The 19,434-nt window shown below is 41.1% G+C and overlaps 1 protein-coding gene across 1 annotated transcript in view; it reads right to left on the reverse strand.

Annotated features, from left to right (window-relative positions):
- Positions 1 to 40: 40 nt before the first annotated feature.
- ahnak (AHNAK nucleoprotein) overlaps positions 41 to 19,434 on the reverse strand; it is a 32,043-nt gene continuing 12,649 nt past the window's right edge. Inside the window, exon 5 of the mRNA XM_084133161.1 lies at positions 41 to 19,192. Within this exon, the coding sequence (XP_083989287.1) occupies positions 1,049 to 19,192 (18,144 nt within the window). The 3' untranslated portion in view covers positions 41 to 1,048. The remainder of the gene's footprint in view (positions 19,193 to 19,434) is intronic.

The raw sequence follows: 19,434 nt of genomic DNA on the forward strand, positions 1-19,434 counted from the left end.
GGATTTAAATGAAAAGAGTAACATTCTCACCACAAGCATGTATTGATAGTTGATCACTTTATTTAAATTTTGCAACTCATACAAGAAAAAGAGTTAAACTTGAAGCCTAAATGTCCCATTATTTACAAGGGCAATGCACATTTTAAGCTTTTTCAAAATATTAATGTTTAACCATTGGCATTAGATTTCCTGTAGTTGTATCCCCACATGGCAGCACGACATTTCATACATTTAGTGAGAGGAAGAGAGAGAGCCAACTGGATGTAAAGAAATGTGGAAGATATAACTAAGAAAAAAATGCCTTAGAAACCATTAAAAATCAAAGCAAGTTGCAGCTTTTGTCAACTGCTACCTGGTGTGCATTTAAAAGAGATTCAATTGATCAATGGAAAAGACAGTCTTAGATATAAATACTTTAGAAGATTATAATCTCTGTGTAAATTCCATAATATCTGAAGCGTTATATTATTTGGGAGACAATGTTATGTTATCAAATGTATCTATTTTGAATCAATTTATTTACAGTTTGTACAGCCCTTAAACTTCATTGTGCTTACAAATTATATCAGGTTTATCACTGTTGTAATTAGTTATTCATCTGTGATGAGTACATATGATACATCACTAAATATATAAGTTGAAGTCATAAAATCCTTTCAAAAGTAAAATCATGCCTCTTGTGTGTAAATGTATCCAGACAATTTTAGAAAGGACAAGAGTCCCAAAACTTTCAAAGGTACAAAAATATAACAAGTTATCAGATGAGAACTCAAAGCTAGATGCAGAACATTTTATATCAACTACACACATTGCTGGATTGGACATGAAATTCCTATCTACAAAACAAAAGAATTAAAATTACATAACAGATTTCTCTTATTTACAGTTAAATTGTGATTCAAAAAATATCAATGCCTGTAAAGAACATTTGTGGAAATTGAAGAAACAGTGCACTATTGTTTAAATGAAAGACAGATTTACATGTAGTCATCAAGACTGACAAAACATTATTTTGTGAATGTACTGTGTATATATACTAGTGTAAAAACTATTTCTTTGGCGAAACGGCTATTTCGAGTTGTGGTAACCGAAAACTACCTTTTGAACCACTATCACTGCTAGATGACGATGACATTCTGGACTTCTTTAAAGGCTGAGCAACTCCACCAGCACCCTCAATCCTAACCTCACTTTCATCTGTCACTTCATATGAACCTTTACTTTTTGAGCTAAAACCTCCAATTGTTGCAAACTTCAACTTTCCTTTTTTGCTTTTAATCATTGTTTCTCCACCATCTATTGAAATGTTGCCACCCTCAGCCTGTAAGTGCCCTTCAGTAGAAACAGGGGAAGCTAAACCTCCCTCATCACTTACAGAGGATGAGTGATGTCGTGATTTTTTGAAGAAATCAAGGGAGGCAGATTTACTCTTTGGCGAAACCTTAAATCCAGAGCTTCCCTCTACTGCCAACTTGCCACTTATCAATTCCCCAGAACTAAGACTTAACTCCTTAGACACATTTGCACCACCTTTAGAGGTAAGATCAGCATCTTCTCCCTCAACATAAAGATCAGCTGCACTGCCACCTTTAGATTTAGATTTGAAAAATTTTGGCATTTTGACTTTCATTTTTCCACCACTGCTTTTCATATCAGGGCTCTGCATTTCTAGACTTTGGGAACTAACTTTAACACCAGCAGCCAAATCACCTGAACCTACATCTACACCCATCTCTCTTCCTTCTACTTTAGGCAATGCAACACCAAACTTTGGTACTTTGATTTTAGGAAAGGTTACATTACCTTCTGGGTACTCAACCCCAGATAATGATGCATCTGTCTTCATGCCTAACCCACTTGAAGCCACTCCCTTCTGTCCCCTCACATTAAAGCCTGGTATTTCGATGCTCCCTTCTACACCTTTTCGTTCAGTGAGATTTAAATCAGCATCTAAAGCCACACCATGGACATTTACAGACTGCACTGCCCCCTGTGTTTTTCCTTCCATATCAATTTTAACATTGGCTTTTCCATTAATGCCTGATCCTGCTACACTGACATCTGGGGAATGCAAGGTCTCCAATGTTCCACCTCTAACATCCAGTTCAGGAGTTTTTAATTTAGAGCCAGTGATGCTGATTTTTGGCATTTTTATTTCCCCCCCTTTTGTTTTGAAATCCGGACTGTCCAAACTAGCATCTGGTGTCTGAATATCAGTTTTAAGGCTTGCAGATGGCAAATCAACATCAGATGATTTCATAGTTCCAGACGCAGATGAACTACCTTTAACTTTTGGAGATTTAATGTCAAATTCCACATCAGGAAAATGTAACTTTCCAAAAAAAGGTTTCTTTACTTTGGTTGACTTCAACTGTAAATCAGGTTCATTTGTCTCCAACTTGACCATTTCAGTCTTCATATCACCATCAACAGTTTTAGACTTCCCTTTCCCTTTGGTCAATTTGAATTTACCCTTTTTTCCTTTTACATCTATGTTCATATCAGGTCCTTCTAAACTACCACCAGCATCAGGAATATCTGCATCCAATTTTGGGCTCTTAACTCCAAGTGAAAATTTAGATTTCTTGGTTTTTGGAACCTTGATGTTAGCATCTGGTCCACTAATGTTGACATCACCGCTCGCCTTAATATCTTTTTCAGGTACTGAAAGACTGCCACCTGAAGACTTCATTCCAAAGTTGGGCCCTTTGAATTTTGGGAACTTAACATGTTTTAAACCCCCCTCAGGTCCCTCAATGTCAAGATCAGGAGCATTAACATCAATTTCAGGTCCTTTGATATCAAAGCCAGCTTTTGGGAGATTGATGTCAACATCTGGACCCTCCACTTTAGGGCCTTTCATTCCAAATGAAGGCATTTTGATTTTTGGCATCTTTATGCCACCCTCTGGGCCCTCTATATCAATATCAGGACCTTCAATGTCCCATTTTGGAGCATTTGTGTCACCTGTTATCTTTGGTCCAGAAACATCCACATCACCCTTGAATTTGGGGCCCTTTAAATTTAAGTTAACATCTGGCATAGAGATCTTTGGACCAGATGTGGAAGGCATTTTAAACTTGGGACCTTTGATTTTGCCCTCAGGTCCCTCAATGTCAAGATCAGGAGTTCTAATGTCCATTTTAGGTCCTTTAATATCAACATCTGCTTTTGGTAGATTAATGTTGATATCTGAGCCCTCCACTTTAGGACCTTTAAGTCCAAATGATGGCATTTTGATGTTCGGCATCTTAAAACCACCCTCAGGACCCTCAAGGTCTGGGCCTTCAATTTCAACTTTTGGTCCTTTAATATCTCCTTCCATTTTAGGAACAGACACATCACCATCTCCTTTTATTTTTGGACCTTTCAGGTTGAAGTCAACATCTGGCACAGAAATCTTTGGGCCAGACATAGATGGCATTTTGAATTTGGGGCCCTTGATTTTTCCCTCAGGTCCCTCAATGCTAAGATCAGGAGTTTTGATGTCAATTTCAGGTCCTTTAACATTAACATCTGCTTTTGGGAGATTGATGTCAACATCTGGGCCCTCCATTTTAGGACCTTTAACTCCAAATGATGGCATTTTGAACTTTGGCATCTTAAAACCACCCTCGGGACCCTCAAGGTCTGGGCCTTCAATTTCAACTTTTGGTGCTTTAATATCTCCTTCCACTTTTGGAATGGACACATCAACATCACCTTTGAGTTTTGGGCCTTTCAGGTTGAAGTCAACATCTGGCATAGAAATCTTTGGGCCAGACATAGATGGCATTTTGAATTTGGGGCCCTTGATTTTTCCCTCAGGACCCTCAATGTCAAGCTCTGGGCCCTTGATATTTACTTCTGGTGCTTTGATGTCACCTTTAACTTTTGGAACTGATGCATCAACATCACCTTTCAGTTTTGGACCTTTCAGGTTGAAATCAACATCTGGCATAGAGATCTTTGGACCAGACATGGAAGGCATTTTGAACTTTGGACCTTTAATTTTCCCTTCAGGTCCCTCAATGTCAAGATCAGGAGTTTTGATGTCAATTTCAGGTCCTTTAACATCAATATTTGCTTTTGGGAGATTGATGTCAACATCTGGACCCTCCAATTTAGGTCCTTTGAATCCAAATGATGGCATTTTGAATTTAGGCATCTTCAAGCCACCTTCTGGGCCCTCTATATCAAAATCAGGACCTTCAATGTCCACATTTGGAGCCTTTATGTCACCTGCAATCTTGGGTCCAGAGACATTCATATCACCCTTGACCTTTGGACTTTTCAAGTTGAAGTCAACATCTGGCATAGAGATCTTTGGACCAGACATAGATGGCATTTTGAACTTGGGACCTTTTATTTTCCCTTCAGGTCCCTCAATGTCTAGATCAGGAGTTTTGATGTCAATTTCAGGTCCTTTAACATCAACATTTGCTTTTGGGAGATTGATGTCAATATCTGGACCCTCCAATTTAGGTCCTTTGAATCCAAATGATGGCATTTTGAACTTGGAACCTTTTATTTTCCCTTCAGGTCCCTCAATGTCAAGATCAGGTCCATCAACATCAACATTTGCTTTTGGGAGATTGAGGTCAACATCTGGGCCCTCCACTTTAGGTCCCTTGAATCCAAATGATGGCATTTTGAATTTAGGCATCTTCAAGCCACCTTCTGAGCCCTCTATATCAAAATCAGGACCTTCAATGTCCACTTTTGGAGCCTTTATGTCACCTGCAATCTTGGGTCCAGAGATATCCATATCACCCTTGACTTTTGGACCTCTCAAGTTGAAGTCTACATCTGGCATAGAGATATTTGGGCCAGACATAGAAGGCATTTTGAACTTGGGACCTTTTATTTTCCCTTCAGGTCCCTCAATGTCAAGATCAGGTCCTTCAACATTAACATTTGCTTTTGGTAGATTGATGTCAACATCTGGGCCCTCCACTTTAGGTCCTTTGAATCCAAATGATGGCATTTTGAATTTAGGCATCTTCAAGCCACCTTCTGGGCCCTCTATATCAAAATCAGGACCTTCAATGTCCACTTTTGGAGCCTTTATGTCACCTGCAATCTTGGGTCCAGAGATATCCATATCACCCTTGACTTTTGGACTTTTCAAGTTGAAGTCTACATCTGGCATAGAGATCTTTGGACCAGACATAGAAGGCATTTTGAATTTGGGACCTTTTATTTTCCCTTCAGGTCCCTCAATGTCAAAATCAGGTCCTTCAACATCAACATTTGCTTTTGGGAGATTGAGGTCAACATCTGGGCCCTCCACTTTAGGTCCTTTGAATCCAAATGATGGCATTTTGAATTTAGGCATCTTCAAGCCACCTTCTGGGCCCTCTATATCAAAATCAGGACCTTCAATGTCCACTTTTGGAGCCTTTATGTCACCTGCAATCTTGGGTCCAGAGATATCCATATCACCCTTGACTTTTGGACTTTTCAAGTTGAAGTCTACATCTGGCATAGAGATCTTTGGACCAGACATAGAAGGCATTTTGAATTTGGGACCTTTTATTTTCCCTTCAGGTCCCTCAATGTCAAAATCAGGTCCTTCAACATCAACATTTGCTTTTGGGAGATTGAGGTCAACATCTGGGCCCTCCACTTTAGGTCCTTTGAATCCAAATGATGGCATTTTGAATTTAGGCATCTTCAAGCCACCTTCTGGGCCCTCTATATCAAAATCAGGACCTTCAATGTCCACTTTTGGAGCCTTTATGTCACCTGCAATCTTGGGTCCAGAGATATCCATATCACCCTTGACTTTTGGACTTTTCAAGTTGAAGTCTACATCTGGCATAGAGATCTTTGGACCAGACATAGAAGGCATTTTGAATTTGGGACCTTTTATTTTACCTTCAGGTCCCTCAATGTCAAAATCAGGTCCTTCAACATCAACATTTGCTTTTGGGAGATTGAGGTCAACATCTGGGCCCTCCACTTTAGGTCCTTTGAATCCAAATGATGGCATTTTGAATTTAGGCATCTTCAAGCCACCTTCTGGGCCCTCTATATCAAAATCAGGACCTTCAATGTCCACTTTTGGAGCCTTTATGTCACCTGCAATCTTGGGTCCAGAGATATCCATATCACCCTTGACTTTTGGACTTTTCAAGTTAAAGTCTAAATCTGGCATAGAGATATTTGGACCAGACATAGAAGGCATTTTGAACTTGGGACCTTTTATTTTCCCTTCAGGTCCCTCGATGTCAAGATCAGGTCCTTCAACATCAACATTTGCTTTTGGGAGATTGATGTCAACATCTGGGCCCTCCACTTTAGGTCCTTTGAATCCAAATGATGGCATTTTGAATTTAGGCATCTTCAAGCCACCTTCTGGGCCCTCTATATCAAAATCAGGACCTTCAATGTCCACTTTTGGAGCCTTTATGTCACCTGCAATCTTGGGTCCAGAGATATCCACATCACCCTTGACTTTTGGACTTTTCAAGTTAAAGTCTAAATCTGGCATAGAGATATTTGGACCAGACATAGAAGGCATTTTGAACTTAGGACCTTTTATTTTCCCTTCAGGTCCCTCGATGTCAAGATCAGGTCCTTCAACATCAACATTTGCTTTTGGGAGATTGAGGTCAACATCTGGGCCCTCCACTTTAGGTCCTTTGAATCCAAATGATGGCATTTTGAATTTAGGCATCTTCAAGCCACCTTCTGGGCCCTCTATATCAAAATCAGGACCTTCAATGTCCACTTTTGGAGCCTTTATGTCACCTGCAATCTTGGGTCCAGAGATATCCATATCACCCTTGACTTTTGGACTTTTCAAGTTAAAGTCTACATCTGGCATTGAGATCTTTGGACCAGACATAGAAGGCATTTTGAACTTGGGACCTTTGATTTTTCCTTCAGGTCCCTCAATGTCTAGATCAGGGGTTTTGATGTCAATGTCTGGTGATTTTATACTGACATCACTACTAGGCACATTAACATCAATATCTCCTTTGGGTGATTTAAAACCAAATTTGGGCATTTTAAATTTTGGCATTTTGAACTTTGACTTTTTCACATTTGCTTCCGGAATATTGACCTCAACATTAGGACCTTCAGGACCAGATACTGATGGCATCTTCAGTTTTGGGCCCTTGATTTTTCCTTCAGGTCCTTCAATGTCAAGCTCTGGGCCTCCAATTTCAACTTTTGGTCCTTTAATATCTCCTTCCAATTTTGGAACAGCTACATCAACATCACCTTTGAGTTTTGGCCCTTTCAGGTTGAAGTCAATATCTGGCATAGAAATGTTTGGACCGGAGATTGATGGCATCTTGAATTTGGGACCCTTGATTTTTCCCTCAGGACCCTCAATGTCAAGCTCTGGGCCCTTGATATCTACTTCTGGTGCTTTAATGTCTCCTTTAACTTTTGGAACTGATACATCAACATCACCTTTCAGTTTTGGACCTTTCAGGTTGAAATCAACATCTGGCATAGAGATTTTTGGACCAGATATGGAAGGCATTTTGAACTTGGGACCTTTGATTTTCCCCTCGGGTCCCTCAATGTCAAGGTCAGGTGTTTTGATGTCAATTTCAGGTCCTTTAACATCAACATTTGCTTTTGGGAGATTGATGTCAACATCTGGGCCCTCCACTTTAGGACCTTTAACTCCAAATGATGGCATTTTGAACTTTGGCATCTTAAAACCACCCTCGGGACCCTCAAGGTCTGGGCCTTCAATTTCAACTTTTGGTCCTTTAATATCTCCTTCCACTTTTGGAACGGACACATCAACATCACCTTTGAGTTTTGGGCCTTTCAGGTTGAAGTCAACATCTGGCATAGAAATCTTTGGGCCAGACATAGATGGCATTTTGAATTTGGGGCCCTTGATTTTTCCCTCAGGACCCTCAATGTCAAGCTCTGGGCCCTTGATATCTACTTCTGGTGCTTTAATGTCTCCTTTAACTTTTGGAACTGATACATCAACATCACCTTTCAGTTTTGGACCTTTTAGGTTGAAATCAACATCTGGCATAGAGATTTTTGGACCAGATATGGAAGGCATTTTGAACTTCGGACCTTTGATTTTCCCCTCGGGTCCCTCAATGTCAAGGTCAGGTGTTTTGATGTCAATTTCAGGTCCTTTAATATCAACATTTGCTTTTGGGAGATTGATGTCGACATCTGGGCCCTCCACTTTAGGACCTTTAACTCCAAATGATGGCATTTTGAACTTTGGCATCTTAAAACCACCCTCGGGACCCTCAAGTTCTGGGCCTTCAATTTCAACTTTTGGTGCTTTAATATCTCCTTCCACTTTTGGAATGGAAACATCAACATCACCTTTGAGTTTTGGGCCTTTCAGGTTGAAGTCAACATCTGGCATAGAAATCTTTGGTCCAGACATAGATGGCATTTTGAATTTGGGGCCCTTGATTTTTCCCTCAGGCCCCTCAATGTTAAGATCAGGAGTTTTGATGTCAATTTCAGGTCCTTTAACATTAACATCTGCTTTTGGGAGATTGATGTCAACATCTGGGCCCTCCACTTTAGGACCTTTAACTCCAAATGATGGCATTTTGAACTTTGGCATCTTAAAACCACCCTCGGGACCCTCAAGGTCTGGGCCTTCAATTTCAACTTTTGGTCCTTTAATATCTCCTTCCACTTTTGGAATGGACACATCAACATCACCTTTGAGTTTTGGGCCTTTCAGGTTGAAGTCAACATCTGGCATAGAAATCTTTGGGCCAGACATAGATGGCATTTTGAATTTGGGGCCCTTGATTTTTCCCTCAGGACCCTCAATGTCAAGCTCTGGGCCCTTGATATCTACTTCTGGTGCTTTTATGTCACCTTTAACTTTTGGAACTGATACATCAACATCACCTTTCAGTTTTGGACCTTTCAGGTTGAAATCAACATCTGGCATAGAGATTTTTGGACCAGATATGGAAGGCATTTTGAACTTGGGACCTTTGATTTTCCCCTCGGGTCCCTCAATGTCAAGGTCAGGTGTTTTGATGTCAATTTCAGGTCCTTTAACATCAACATTTGCTTTTGGGAGATTGATGTCAACATCTGGGCCCTCCACTTTAGAACCTTTAACTCCAAATGATGGCATTTTGAACTTTGGCATCTTAAAACCACCCTCGGGACCCTCAAGGTCTGGGCCTTCAATTTCAACTTTTGGTGCTTTAATATCTCCTTCCACTTTTGGAATGGAAACATCAACATCACCTTTGAGTTTTGGGCCTTTCAGGTTGAAGTCAACATCTGGCATAGAAATCTTTGGTCCAGACATAGATGGCATTTTGAATTTGGGGCCCTTGATTTTTCCCTCAGGTCCCTCAATGTTAAGATCAGGAGTTTTGATGTCAATTTCAGGTCCTTTAACATTAACATCTGCTTTTGGGAGATTGATGTCAACATCTGGGCCCTCCACTTTAGGACCTTTAACTCCAAATGATGGCATTTTGAACTTTGGCATCTTAAAACCACCCTCAGGACCCTCAAGGTCTGGGCCTTCAATTTCAACTTTTGGTCCTTTAATATCTCCTTCCACTTTTGGAATGGACACATCAACATCACCTTTGAGTTTTGGGCCTTTCAGGTTGAAGTCAACATCTGGCATAGAAATCTTTGGGCCAGACATAGATGGCATTTTGAATTTTGGGCCCTTGATTTTTCCCTCAGGACCCTCAATGTCAAGCTCTGGGCCCTTGATATCTACTTCTGGTGCTTTGATGTCACCTTGAACTTTTGGAACTGATACATCAACATCACCTTTCAGTTTTGGACCTTTCAGGTTGAAATCAACATCTGGCATAGAGATTTTTGGACCAGATATGGAAGGCATTTTAAACTTGGGACCTTTGATTTTCCCCTCGGGTCCCTCAATGTCAAGATCAGGTGTTTTTATGTCAATTTCAGGTCCTTTAACATCAACATTTGCTTTTGGGAGATTGATGTCAACATCTGGGCCCTCCACTTTAGGACCTTTAACTCCAAATGATGGCATTTTGAACTTTGGCATCTTAAAACCACCCTCGGGACCCTCAAGGTCTGGGCCTTCAATTTCAACTTTTGGTGCTTTAATATCTCCTTCCACTTTTGGAATGGAAACATCAACATCACCTTTGAGTTTTGGGCCTTTCAGGTTGAAGTCAACATCTGGCATAGAAATCTTTGGTCCAGACATAGATGGCATTTTGAATTTGGGCCCCTTGATTTTTCCCTCAGGTCCCTCAATGTTAAGATCAGGAGTTTTGATGTCAATTTCAGGTCCTTTAACATTAACATCTGCTTTTGGGAGATTGATGTCAACATCTGGGCCCTCCACTTTAGGACCTTTAACTCCAAATGATGGCATTTTGAACTTTGGCATCTTAAAACCACCCTCGGGACCCTCAAGGTCTGGGCCTTCAATTTCAACTTTTGGTCCTTTAATATCTCCTTCCACTTTTGGAATGGACACATCAACATCACCTTTGAGTTTTGGGCCTTTCAGGTTGAAGTCAACATCTGGCATAGAAATCTTTGGGCCAGACATAGATGGCATTTTGAATTTTGGGCCCTTGATTTTTCCCTCAGGACCCTCAATATCAAGCTCTGGGCCCTTGATATCTACTTCTGGTGCTTTGATGTCACCTTTAACTTTTGGAACTGATACATCAACATCACCTTTCAGTTTTGGACCTTTCAGGTTGAAATCAACATCTGGCATAGAGATTTTTGGACCAGATATGGAAGGCATTTTGAACTTGGGACCTTTGATTTTCCCATCAGGTCCCTCAATGTCAAGATCAGGTGTTTTGATGTCAATTTCAGGTCCTTTAACATCAACATTTGCTTTTGGGAGATTGATGTCAACATCTGGGCCCTCCACTTTAGGACCTTTAACTCCAAATGATGGCATTTTGAACTTTGGCATCTTAAAACCACCCCCGGGACCCTCAAGGTCTGGGCCTTCAATTTCAACTTTTGGTGCTTTAATATCTCCTTCCACTTTTGGAATGGACACATCAACATCACCTTTGAGTTTTGGGCCTTTCAGGTTGAAGTCAACATCTGGCATAGAAATCTTTGGGCCAGACATAGATGGCATTTTGAATTTGGGGCCCTTGATTTTTCCCTCAGGACCCTCAATGTCAAGCTCTGGGCCCTTGATATCTACTTCTGGTGCTTTGATGTCACCTTTAACTTTTGGAACTGATACGTCAACATCACCTTTCAGTTTTGGACCTTTCAGGTTGAAATCAACATCTGGCATAGAGATCTTTGGACCAGATATGGAAGGCATTTTGAACTTAGGACCTTTGATTTTTCCTTCGGGTCCCTCAATGTCAAGATCAGGAGTTTTGATGTCAATTTCAGGTCCTTTAACATCAACATTTGCTTTTGGGAGATTTATGTCAACATCTGGGCCCTCCATTTTAGGACCTTTAACTCCAAATGATGGCATTTTGAACTTTGGCATCTTAAAACCACCCTCGGGACCCTCAAGGTCTGGGCCTTCAATTTCAACTTTTGGTGCTTTAATATCTCCTTCCACTTTTGGAATGGAAACATCAACATCACCTTTGAGTTTTGGGCCTTTCAGGTTGAAGTCAACATCTGGCATAGAAATCTTTGGTCCAGACATAGATGGCATTTTGAATTTGGGGCCCTTGATTTTTCCCTCAGGTCCCTCAATGTTAAGATCAGGAGTTTTGATGTCAAATTCAGGTCCTTTAACATTAACATCTGCTTTTGGGAGATTGATGTCAACATCTGGGCCCTCCATTTTAGGACCTTTAACTCCAAATGATGGCATTTTGAACTTTGGCATCTTAAAACCACCCTCGGGACCCTCAAGGTCTGGGCCTTCAATTTCAACTTTTGGTGCTTTAATATCTCCTTCCACTTTTGGAATGGAAACATCAACATCACCTTTGAGTTTTGGGCCTTTCAAGTTGAAGTCAACATCTGGCATAGAAATCTTTGGGCCAGACATAGATGGCATTTTGAATTTGGGGCCCTTGATTTTTCCCTCAGGTCCCTCAATGTTAAGATCAGGAGTTTTTATGTCAATTTCAGGTCCTTTAACATTAACATCTGCTTTTGGGAGATTGATGTCAACATCTGGGCCCTCCATTTTAGGACCTTTAACTCCAAATGATGGCATTTTGAACTTTGGCATCTTAAAACCACCCTCGGGACCCTCAAGGTCTGGGCCTTCAATTTCAACTTTTGGTGTTTTAATATCTCCTTCCACTTTTGGAATGGAAACATCAACATCACCTTTGAGTTTTGGGCCTTTCAGGTTGAAGTCAACATCTGGCATAGAAATCTTTGGTCCAGACATAGAAGGCATTTTGAATTTGGGGCCCTTGATTTTTCCCTCAGGTCCCTCAATGTTAAGATCAGGAGTTTTGATGTCAATTTCAGGTCCTTTAACATTAACATCTGCTTTTGGGAGATTGATGTCAACATCTGGGCCCTCCATTTTAGGACCTTTAACTCCAAATGATGGCATTTTGAACTTTGGCATCTTAAAACCACCCTCGGGACCCTCAAGGTCTGGGCCTTCAATTTCAACTTTTGGTGCTTTAATATCTCCTTCCACTTTTGGAATGGAAACATCAACATCACCTTTGAGTTTTGGGCCTTTCAGGTTGAAGTCAACATCTGGCATAGATATCTTTGGTCCAGACATAGATGGCATTTTGAATTTGGGGCCCTTGATTTTTCCCTCAGGTCCCTCAATGTTAAGATCCGGAGTTTTGATGTCAATTTCAGGTGCTTTAACATTAACATCTGCTTTTGGGAGATTGATGTCAACATCTGGGCCCTCCATTTTAGGACCTTTAACTCCAAATGATGGCATTTTGAACTTTGGCATCTTAAAACCACCCTCGGGACCCTCAAGGTCTGGGCCTTCAATTTCAACTTTTGGTGCTTTAATATCTCCTTCCACTTTTGGAATGGAAACATCAACATCACCTTTGAGTTTTGGGCCTTTCAGGTTGAAGTCAACATCTGGCATAGATATCTTTGGGCCAGACATAGATGGCATTTTGAATTTGGGGCCCTTGATTTTTCCCTCAGGTCCCTCAATGTTAAGATCAGGAGTTTTGATGTCAATTTCAGGTCCTTTAACATTAACATCTGCTTTTGGGAGATTGATGTCAACATCTGGGCCCTCCATTTTAGGACCTTTAACTCCAAATGATGGCATTTTGAACTTTGGCATCTTAAAACCACCCTCGGGACCCTCAAGGTCTGGGCCTTCAATTTCAACTTTTGGTGCTTTAATATCTCCTTCCACTTTTGGAATGGAAACATCAACATCACCTTTGAGTTTTGGGCCTTTCAGGTTGAAGTCAACATCTGGCATAGATATCTTTGGTCCAGACATAGATGGCATTTTGAATTTGGGGCCCTTGATTTTTCCCTCAGGTCCCTCAATGTTAAGATCCGGAGTTTTGATGTCAATTTCAGGTGCTTTAACATTAACATCTGCTTTTGGGAGATTGATGTCAACATCTGGGCCCTCCATTTTAGGACCTTTAACTCCAAATGATGGCATTTTGAACTTTGGCATCTTAAAACCACCCTCGGGACCCTCAAGGTCTGGGCCTTCAATTTCAACTTTTGGTGCTTTAATATCTCCTTCCACTTTTGGAATGGAAACATCAACATCACCTTTGAGTTTTGGGCCTTTCAGGTTGAAGTCAACATCTGGCATAGAAATCTTTGGGCCAGACATAGATGGCATTTTGAATTTGGGGCCCTTGATCTTTCCCTCAGGACCCTCAATGTCAAGCTCTGGGCCCTTGATATCTACTTCTGGTGCTTTGATGTCACCTTTAACCTTTGGAACTGATACATCAACATCACCTTTCAGTTTTGGACCTTTCAGGTTGAAATCAACATCTGGCATAGAGATCTTTGGACCAGATATGGAAGGCATTTTGAACTTGGGACCTTTGATTTTTCCTTCGGGTCCCTCAATGTCAAGATCAGGAGTTTTGATGTCAATTTCAGGTCCTTTAACATCAACATTTGCTTTTGGGAGATTTATGTCAACATCTGGGCCCTCCACTTTAGGACCTTTAACTCCAAATGATGGCATTTTGAACTTTGGCATCTTAAAACCACCCTCAGGACCCTCAAGGTCTGGGCCTTCAATTTCCACTTTTGGTCCTTTAATATCTCCTTCCACTTTAGGGATGGACACATCAACATCACCTTTGAGTTTTGGGCCTTTCAGGTTGAAGTCAACATCTGGCATAGAAATCTTTGGGCCAGACATAGATGGCATTTTGAATTTGGGGCCCTTGATTTTTCCCTCGGGTCCCTCAATGTCAAGATCAGGAGTTTTGATGTCAATTTCAGGTCCTTTAACATTAACATCTGCTTTTGGGAGATTGATGTCAACATCTGGGCCCTCCATTTTAGGACCTTTAACTCCAAATGATGGCATTTTGAACTTTGGCATCTTGAAACCACCCTCGGGACCCTCAAGGTCTGGGCCTTCAATTTCAACTTTTGGTGCTTTAATATCTCCTTCCACTTTTGGAATGGACACATCAACATCACCTTTGAGTTTTGGGCCTTTCAGGTTGAAGTCAACATCTGGCATAGAAATCTTTGGGCCAGACATAGATGGCATTTTGAATTTGGGGCCCTTGATTTTTCCCTCAGGACCCTCAATGTCAAGCTCTGGGCCCTTGATATCTACTTCTGGTGCTTTGATGTCACCTTTAACTTTTGGAACTGATACATCAACATCACCTTTCAGTTTTGGACCTTTCAGGTTGAAATCAACATCTGGCATAGAGATCTTTGGACCAGATATGGAAGGCATTTTGAATTTGGGGCCCTTGATTTTTCCCTCGGGTCCCTCAATGTCAAGATCAGGAGTTTTGATGTCAATTTCAGGTCCTTTAACATTAACATCTGCTTTTGGGAGATTGATGTCAACATCTGGGCCCTCCATTTTAGGACCTTTGACTCCAAATGATGGCATTTTGAACTTTGGCATCTTAAAACCACCCTGATGTCCCTCAAGGTCTGGGCCTTCAATTTCAACTTTTGGTGCTTTAATATCTCCTTCCACTTTTGGAATGGACACATCAACATCACCTTTGAGTTTTGGGCCTTTCAGGTTGAAGTCAACATCTGGCATAGAAATCTTTGGGCCAGACATAGATGGCATTTTGAATTTTGGGCTCTTGATTTTTCCCTCAGGACCCTCAATGTCAAGCTCTGGGCCCTTGATATCTACTTCTGGTGCTTTGATGTCACCTTGAACTTTTGGAACTGATACATCAACATCACCTTTCAGTTTTGGACCTTTCAGGTTGAAGTCAACATCTGGCATAGAGATTTTTGGACCAGACATGGAAGGCATTTTGAACTTCGGACCTTTGATTTTCCCCTCGGGTCCCTCAATGTCAAGATCAGGAGTTTTGATGTCAATTTCATGTCCTTTAACATCAACATTTGCTTTTGGGAGATTGATGTCAACATCAGGGCCCTCCACTTTGGGACCTTTAAACCCAAATGATGGCATTTTGATCTTTGGCATCTTAAAACCGCCCTCGGGACCCTCAAGGTCCGGGCCTTCAATTTCAACTTTTGGTCCTTTAATATCTCCTTCCATTTTAGGCATGGACACATCAACATCACCTTTGAGTTTTGGACCTTTCAGGTTGAAGTCAACATCTGGCATAGAGATCTTTGGACCAGACATAGAAGGCATTTTGATCTTGGGTCCTTTTATTTTCCCTTCAGGTCCCTCAATGTCAAGATCAGGAGTTTTGATGTCAATTTCAGGTCCTTTAACATCAACATTTGCTTTTGGGAGATTGATGTCAACATCAGGGCCCTCCACTTTAGGACCTTTAAACCCAAATGATGGCATTTTGATCTTTGGCATCTTAAAACCGCCCTCAGGACCCTCAAGGTCTGGGCCTTCAATTTCAACTTTTGGTGCTTTAATATCTCCTTCCACTTTTGGAATGGAAACATCAACATCACCTTTGAGTTTTGGGCCTTTCAGGTTGAAGTCAACATCTGGCATAGAAATCTTTGGGCCAGACATAGATGGCATTTTGAATTTGGGGCCCTTGATTTTTCCATCAGGTCCCTCAATGTTAAGATCAGGAGTTTTGATGTCAATTTCAGGTCCTTTAACATTAACATCTGCTTTTGGGAGATTAATGTCAACATCAGGGCCCTCCACTTTAGGACCTTTAACTCCAAATGATGGCATTTTGATCTTTGGCATCTTAAAACCGCCCTCAGAACCCTCAAGGTCTGGGCCTTCAATTTCAACTTTTGGTCCTTTAATATCTCCTTCCACTTTAGCAATGGACACATCAACATCACCTTTGAGTTTTGGACCTTTCAGGTTGAAATCAAGATCTGGCATTGAAATCTTTGGGCCAGACATAGATGGCATTTTGAATTTGGGGCCCTTTATTTTTCCCTCAGGTACCTCAATGTCAAGCTCTGGGCCCGTGATATCTACTTCGGGAGCTTTAATGTCTCCTTTAACTTTTGGAACGGACACATCAACTTCTCCTTTCACTTTTGGGCCTTTCAGGTTGAAGTCCACATCTGTCATGGAAATATTTGGACCGGAGATTGATGGCATCTTGAATTTGGAGCCCTTGATTTTTCCCTCAGGTCCTTCAATGTCAAGCTCTGGAGCTTTAATATCCACATCTGGTGTCTTAAACTCAATATTGGCTTTAGGGATTTTCATATCTACATCTGGACCATCCACTTTTTGACCTTTGATTCCGAATGAAGGCATTTTCATCTTTGGCATCTTAAACCCACCATCAGGACCCTCAAGGTCTGCGCCTTCAATATTGACTTTAGGAGCTTTAATATCTCCTTCCACTTTTGGAACAGACATGTCAACATCACCCTTAAGTTTTGGGCCTTTCAGGTTGAAGTCCACATCTGGCATGGAAATCTTCGGACCGGAGATCGATGGCATCTTGAATTTGGAGCCCTTGATTTTTCCATCAGGTCCCTCTATGTCAAGCTCTGGAGCTTTAATATCCACATCTGGTGCCTTCAACTCAATATTGCCTTTAGGGATTTTCACATCAACGTCTGGACCCTCCACTTTTGGACCCTTGACCCCGAATGATGGCATTTTAATCTTTGGCATCTTAAAACCACCCTCAGGACCCTCAAGGTCTTGGCCTTCACTTTCAACATTTGGTGCTTTAATAGCTCCTTCCACTTTTGGAACAGACACGTCAACTTCTCCTTTTAGTTTTGGACCTTTTAGGTTTAAGTCTATATCTGGCATAGAAATCTTTGGACCAGAGATTGATGGCATCTTGAATTTAGAGCCCTTGATTTTTCCACCAGGTCCCTCATTGTCAAGCTCTGGACCCTTGATATCCACATCTGGAGCTTTAATTTCCATGTCTGCTTTGGGAAGATTTATGTCAACATCAGGTGCCTCTACTTTTGGACCTTTGATTCCAAAGGAGGGCATCTTGATCTGTGTTGGCCCTTTCACGTTTAAGTTCACATCAGGTACAGAAACCTTTGGACCGGAAATTGATGTTATCTTGACATTGCTGTCTTTAACTTTTCTATCAGATCCCTCAATGTTAAGCTCTAGAGTATTGATATCTTCATCTTTTCCTTTAATCTCCATTTCTGCTTTTGCAAGATTTAGCTCAACATTTGGACCCTTCACTTCTGAACTTTTCATTCCAAATGAGGGCATTTTTACCTTTGAAACCGTAAGGTCACCCTTAGCACTCTCACGATCTGATTCTTTAATATCAAATTTTGGTGTCACAATGTTCCCTTCAACCTTTGGAACGGACACATTAGCATCTCCTTTCACTTTTTGTCCTTTCAGGTTTAAGTCCACATGTGGCATATAAGTTCCCTGACCAGAGATTGATGGCACATTAAATTTGGCTTCTTTGACTTTACCCTCATGTCCTTCAGTGTGTTTTTCTGGACCCCTGATGTCCATATCTGGTTTTGTAATTTTAACATTAGCTTCGGGGAGACTTACTACTGTATCAGATGCCTGAAACTTTGGATCTTTAAGTCCAAATGAGGACAGTTTTACATCAGTGCCCAAATTGGAGCCCTCCAAATTAGTGCCTTTCACTCTAAATGATGAAGCTGACAGATCCTGATTGCCAGTTATGCTAAAACCTCTTTGACTAACATCTTTAAGATTTTGATTGTTATAAATCACTTCTACATTAGGACTTTCTACAGTAAACGGTTTAGTTCCAAATTGTGGTTCTTTCACATGGGATATCCTGAGTTCACCACCAATTTCCTCTGCGTGAACAACTGATCCACTAGTTTCAACTTTTGGTAACTTGACTTTACCGTCTACATCTGGGATGGCAAAATCCGAACCCTGGCTGATTTCAGCTTCAGGATGTTTAATATTTACCTTGGGCCCTTGAACATCTATGCTAAATTTAGACAATTTGGTTTTATCATCAGACCCATCCAAAGACAAAGATTCCCTGCCAAAACTGCCCCCTGAATCTCCACTAATGGAAAAACCTGAAACACGAGTGTTCAGAACAGGGCCCTTAACTGTAGCAAACCCAGTTTCTTTTATCATACTTGATGTTTTAAAACCAGCTTCCATTGGAGAAGAAACATTTCCCACTTCTTTGTCTAACCCCATGGTTACTTTGCCAGAGAGATTACTACTGCCTGTAGAAGTTTCAGTCCTTCCAAAACGTTCTATCATCCTCTGTCCTTTTCCCCCTGACAATCCAGTGTCTGACACATTAAATCCAATCTCTCTCCCACTACCATCTAATTCACCTGTTGGTGTGATAGATCCTGTGCTACAGTGCTTCACAGAGGAGCCAGTGATATGGGGCCCGCCAAGAGATATGTCCCCCATTTTTATACCTCCGTGTGCACTGCTAACAAGGCTACTATGTGGTAATCTGATTTGAGAAGAATCCCCCTCCGACTGCTCATGCTGCAAAACCTGAATTTTGTACTCAGGGCTTGAGGAATCAATCTGCTGACTAGTCCCCCCTGGCATGTCCACAGTGTAGGTAGTTATTCTCCGAGTGATTGTAGTAACGGTGCAACCATCACTGCTTGTGCTACTGTGACGCTCTGTACGCACATCAACACCCTCAGCAAGATCCTCAGACTTCAGTCTAGGTTTAATCTTCTTAGTGAAGATTCTTTTGTAGTCTTCGTCATCTCCACTCTAAAGTAAAGGAATTACAATATTAGTATGATATTCCATGTCTGTGTGAAATTTAAATGTAAGAAACAAATATACCAAAAAAAAGTTAAATTGGTTAAATATGGAAATACTGTCAGTTGACACTGACTGTAACAATGTTTTTTCTAATACAATGTGTACCAATGCTGAATAACAACATTTAAAATTAATAAAATGTATGGTTCACATGGTCATGGTGCTGGTACCATATAGCACATGGACCA

The sequence above is a fragment of the Abramis brama genome (genome assembly GCF_963993115.1).
Source record: "Abramis brama genome assembly, chromosome: 13".
NCBI lineage: Eukaryota > Metazoa > Chordata > Actinopteri > Cypriniformes > Leuciscidae > Abramis > Abramis brama.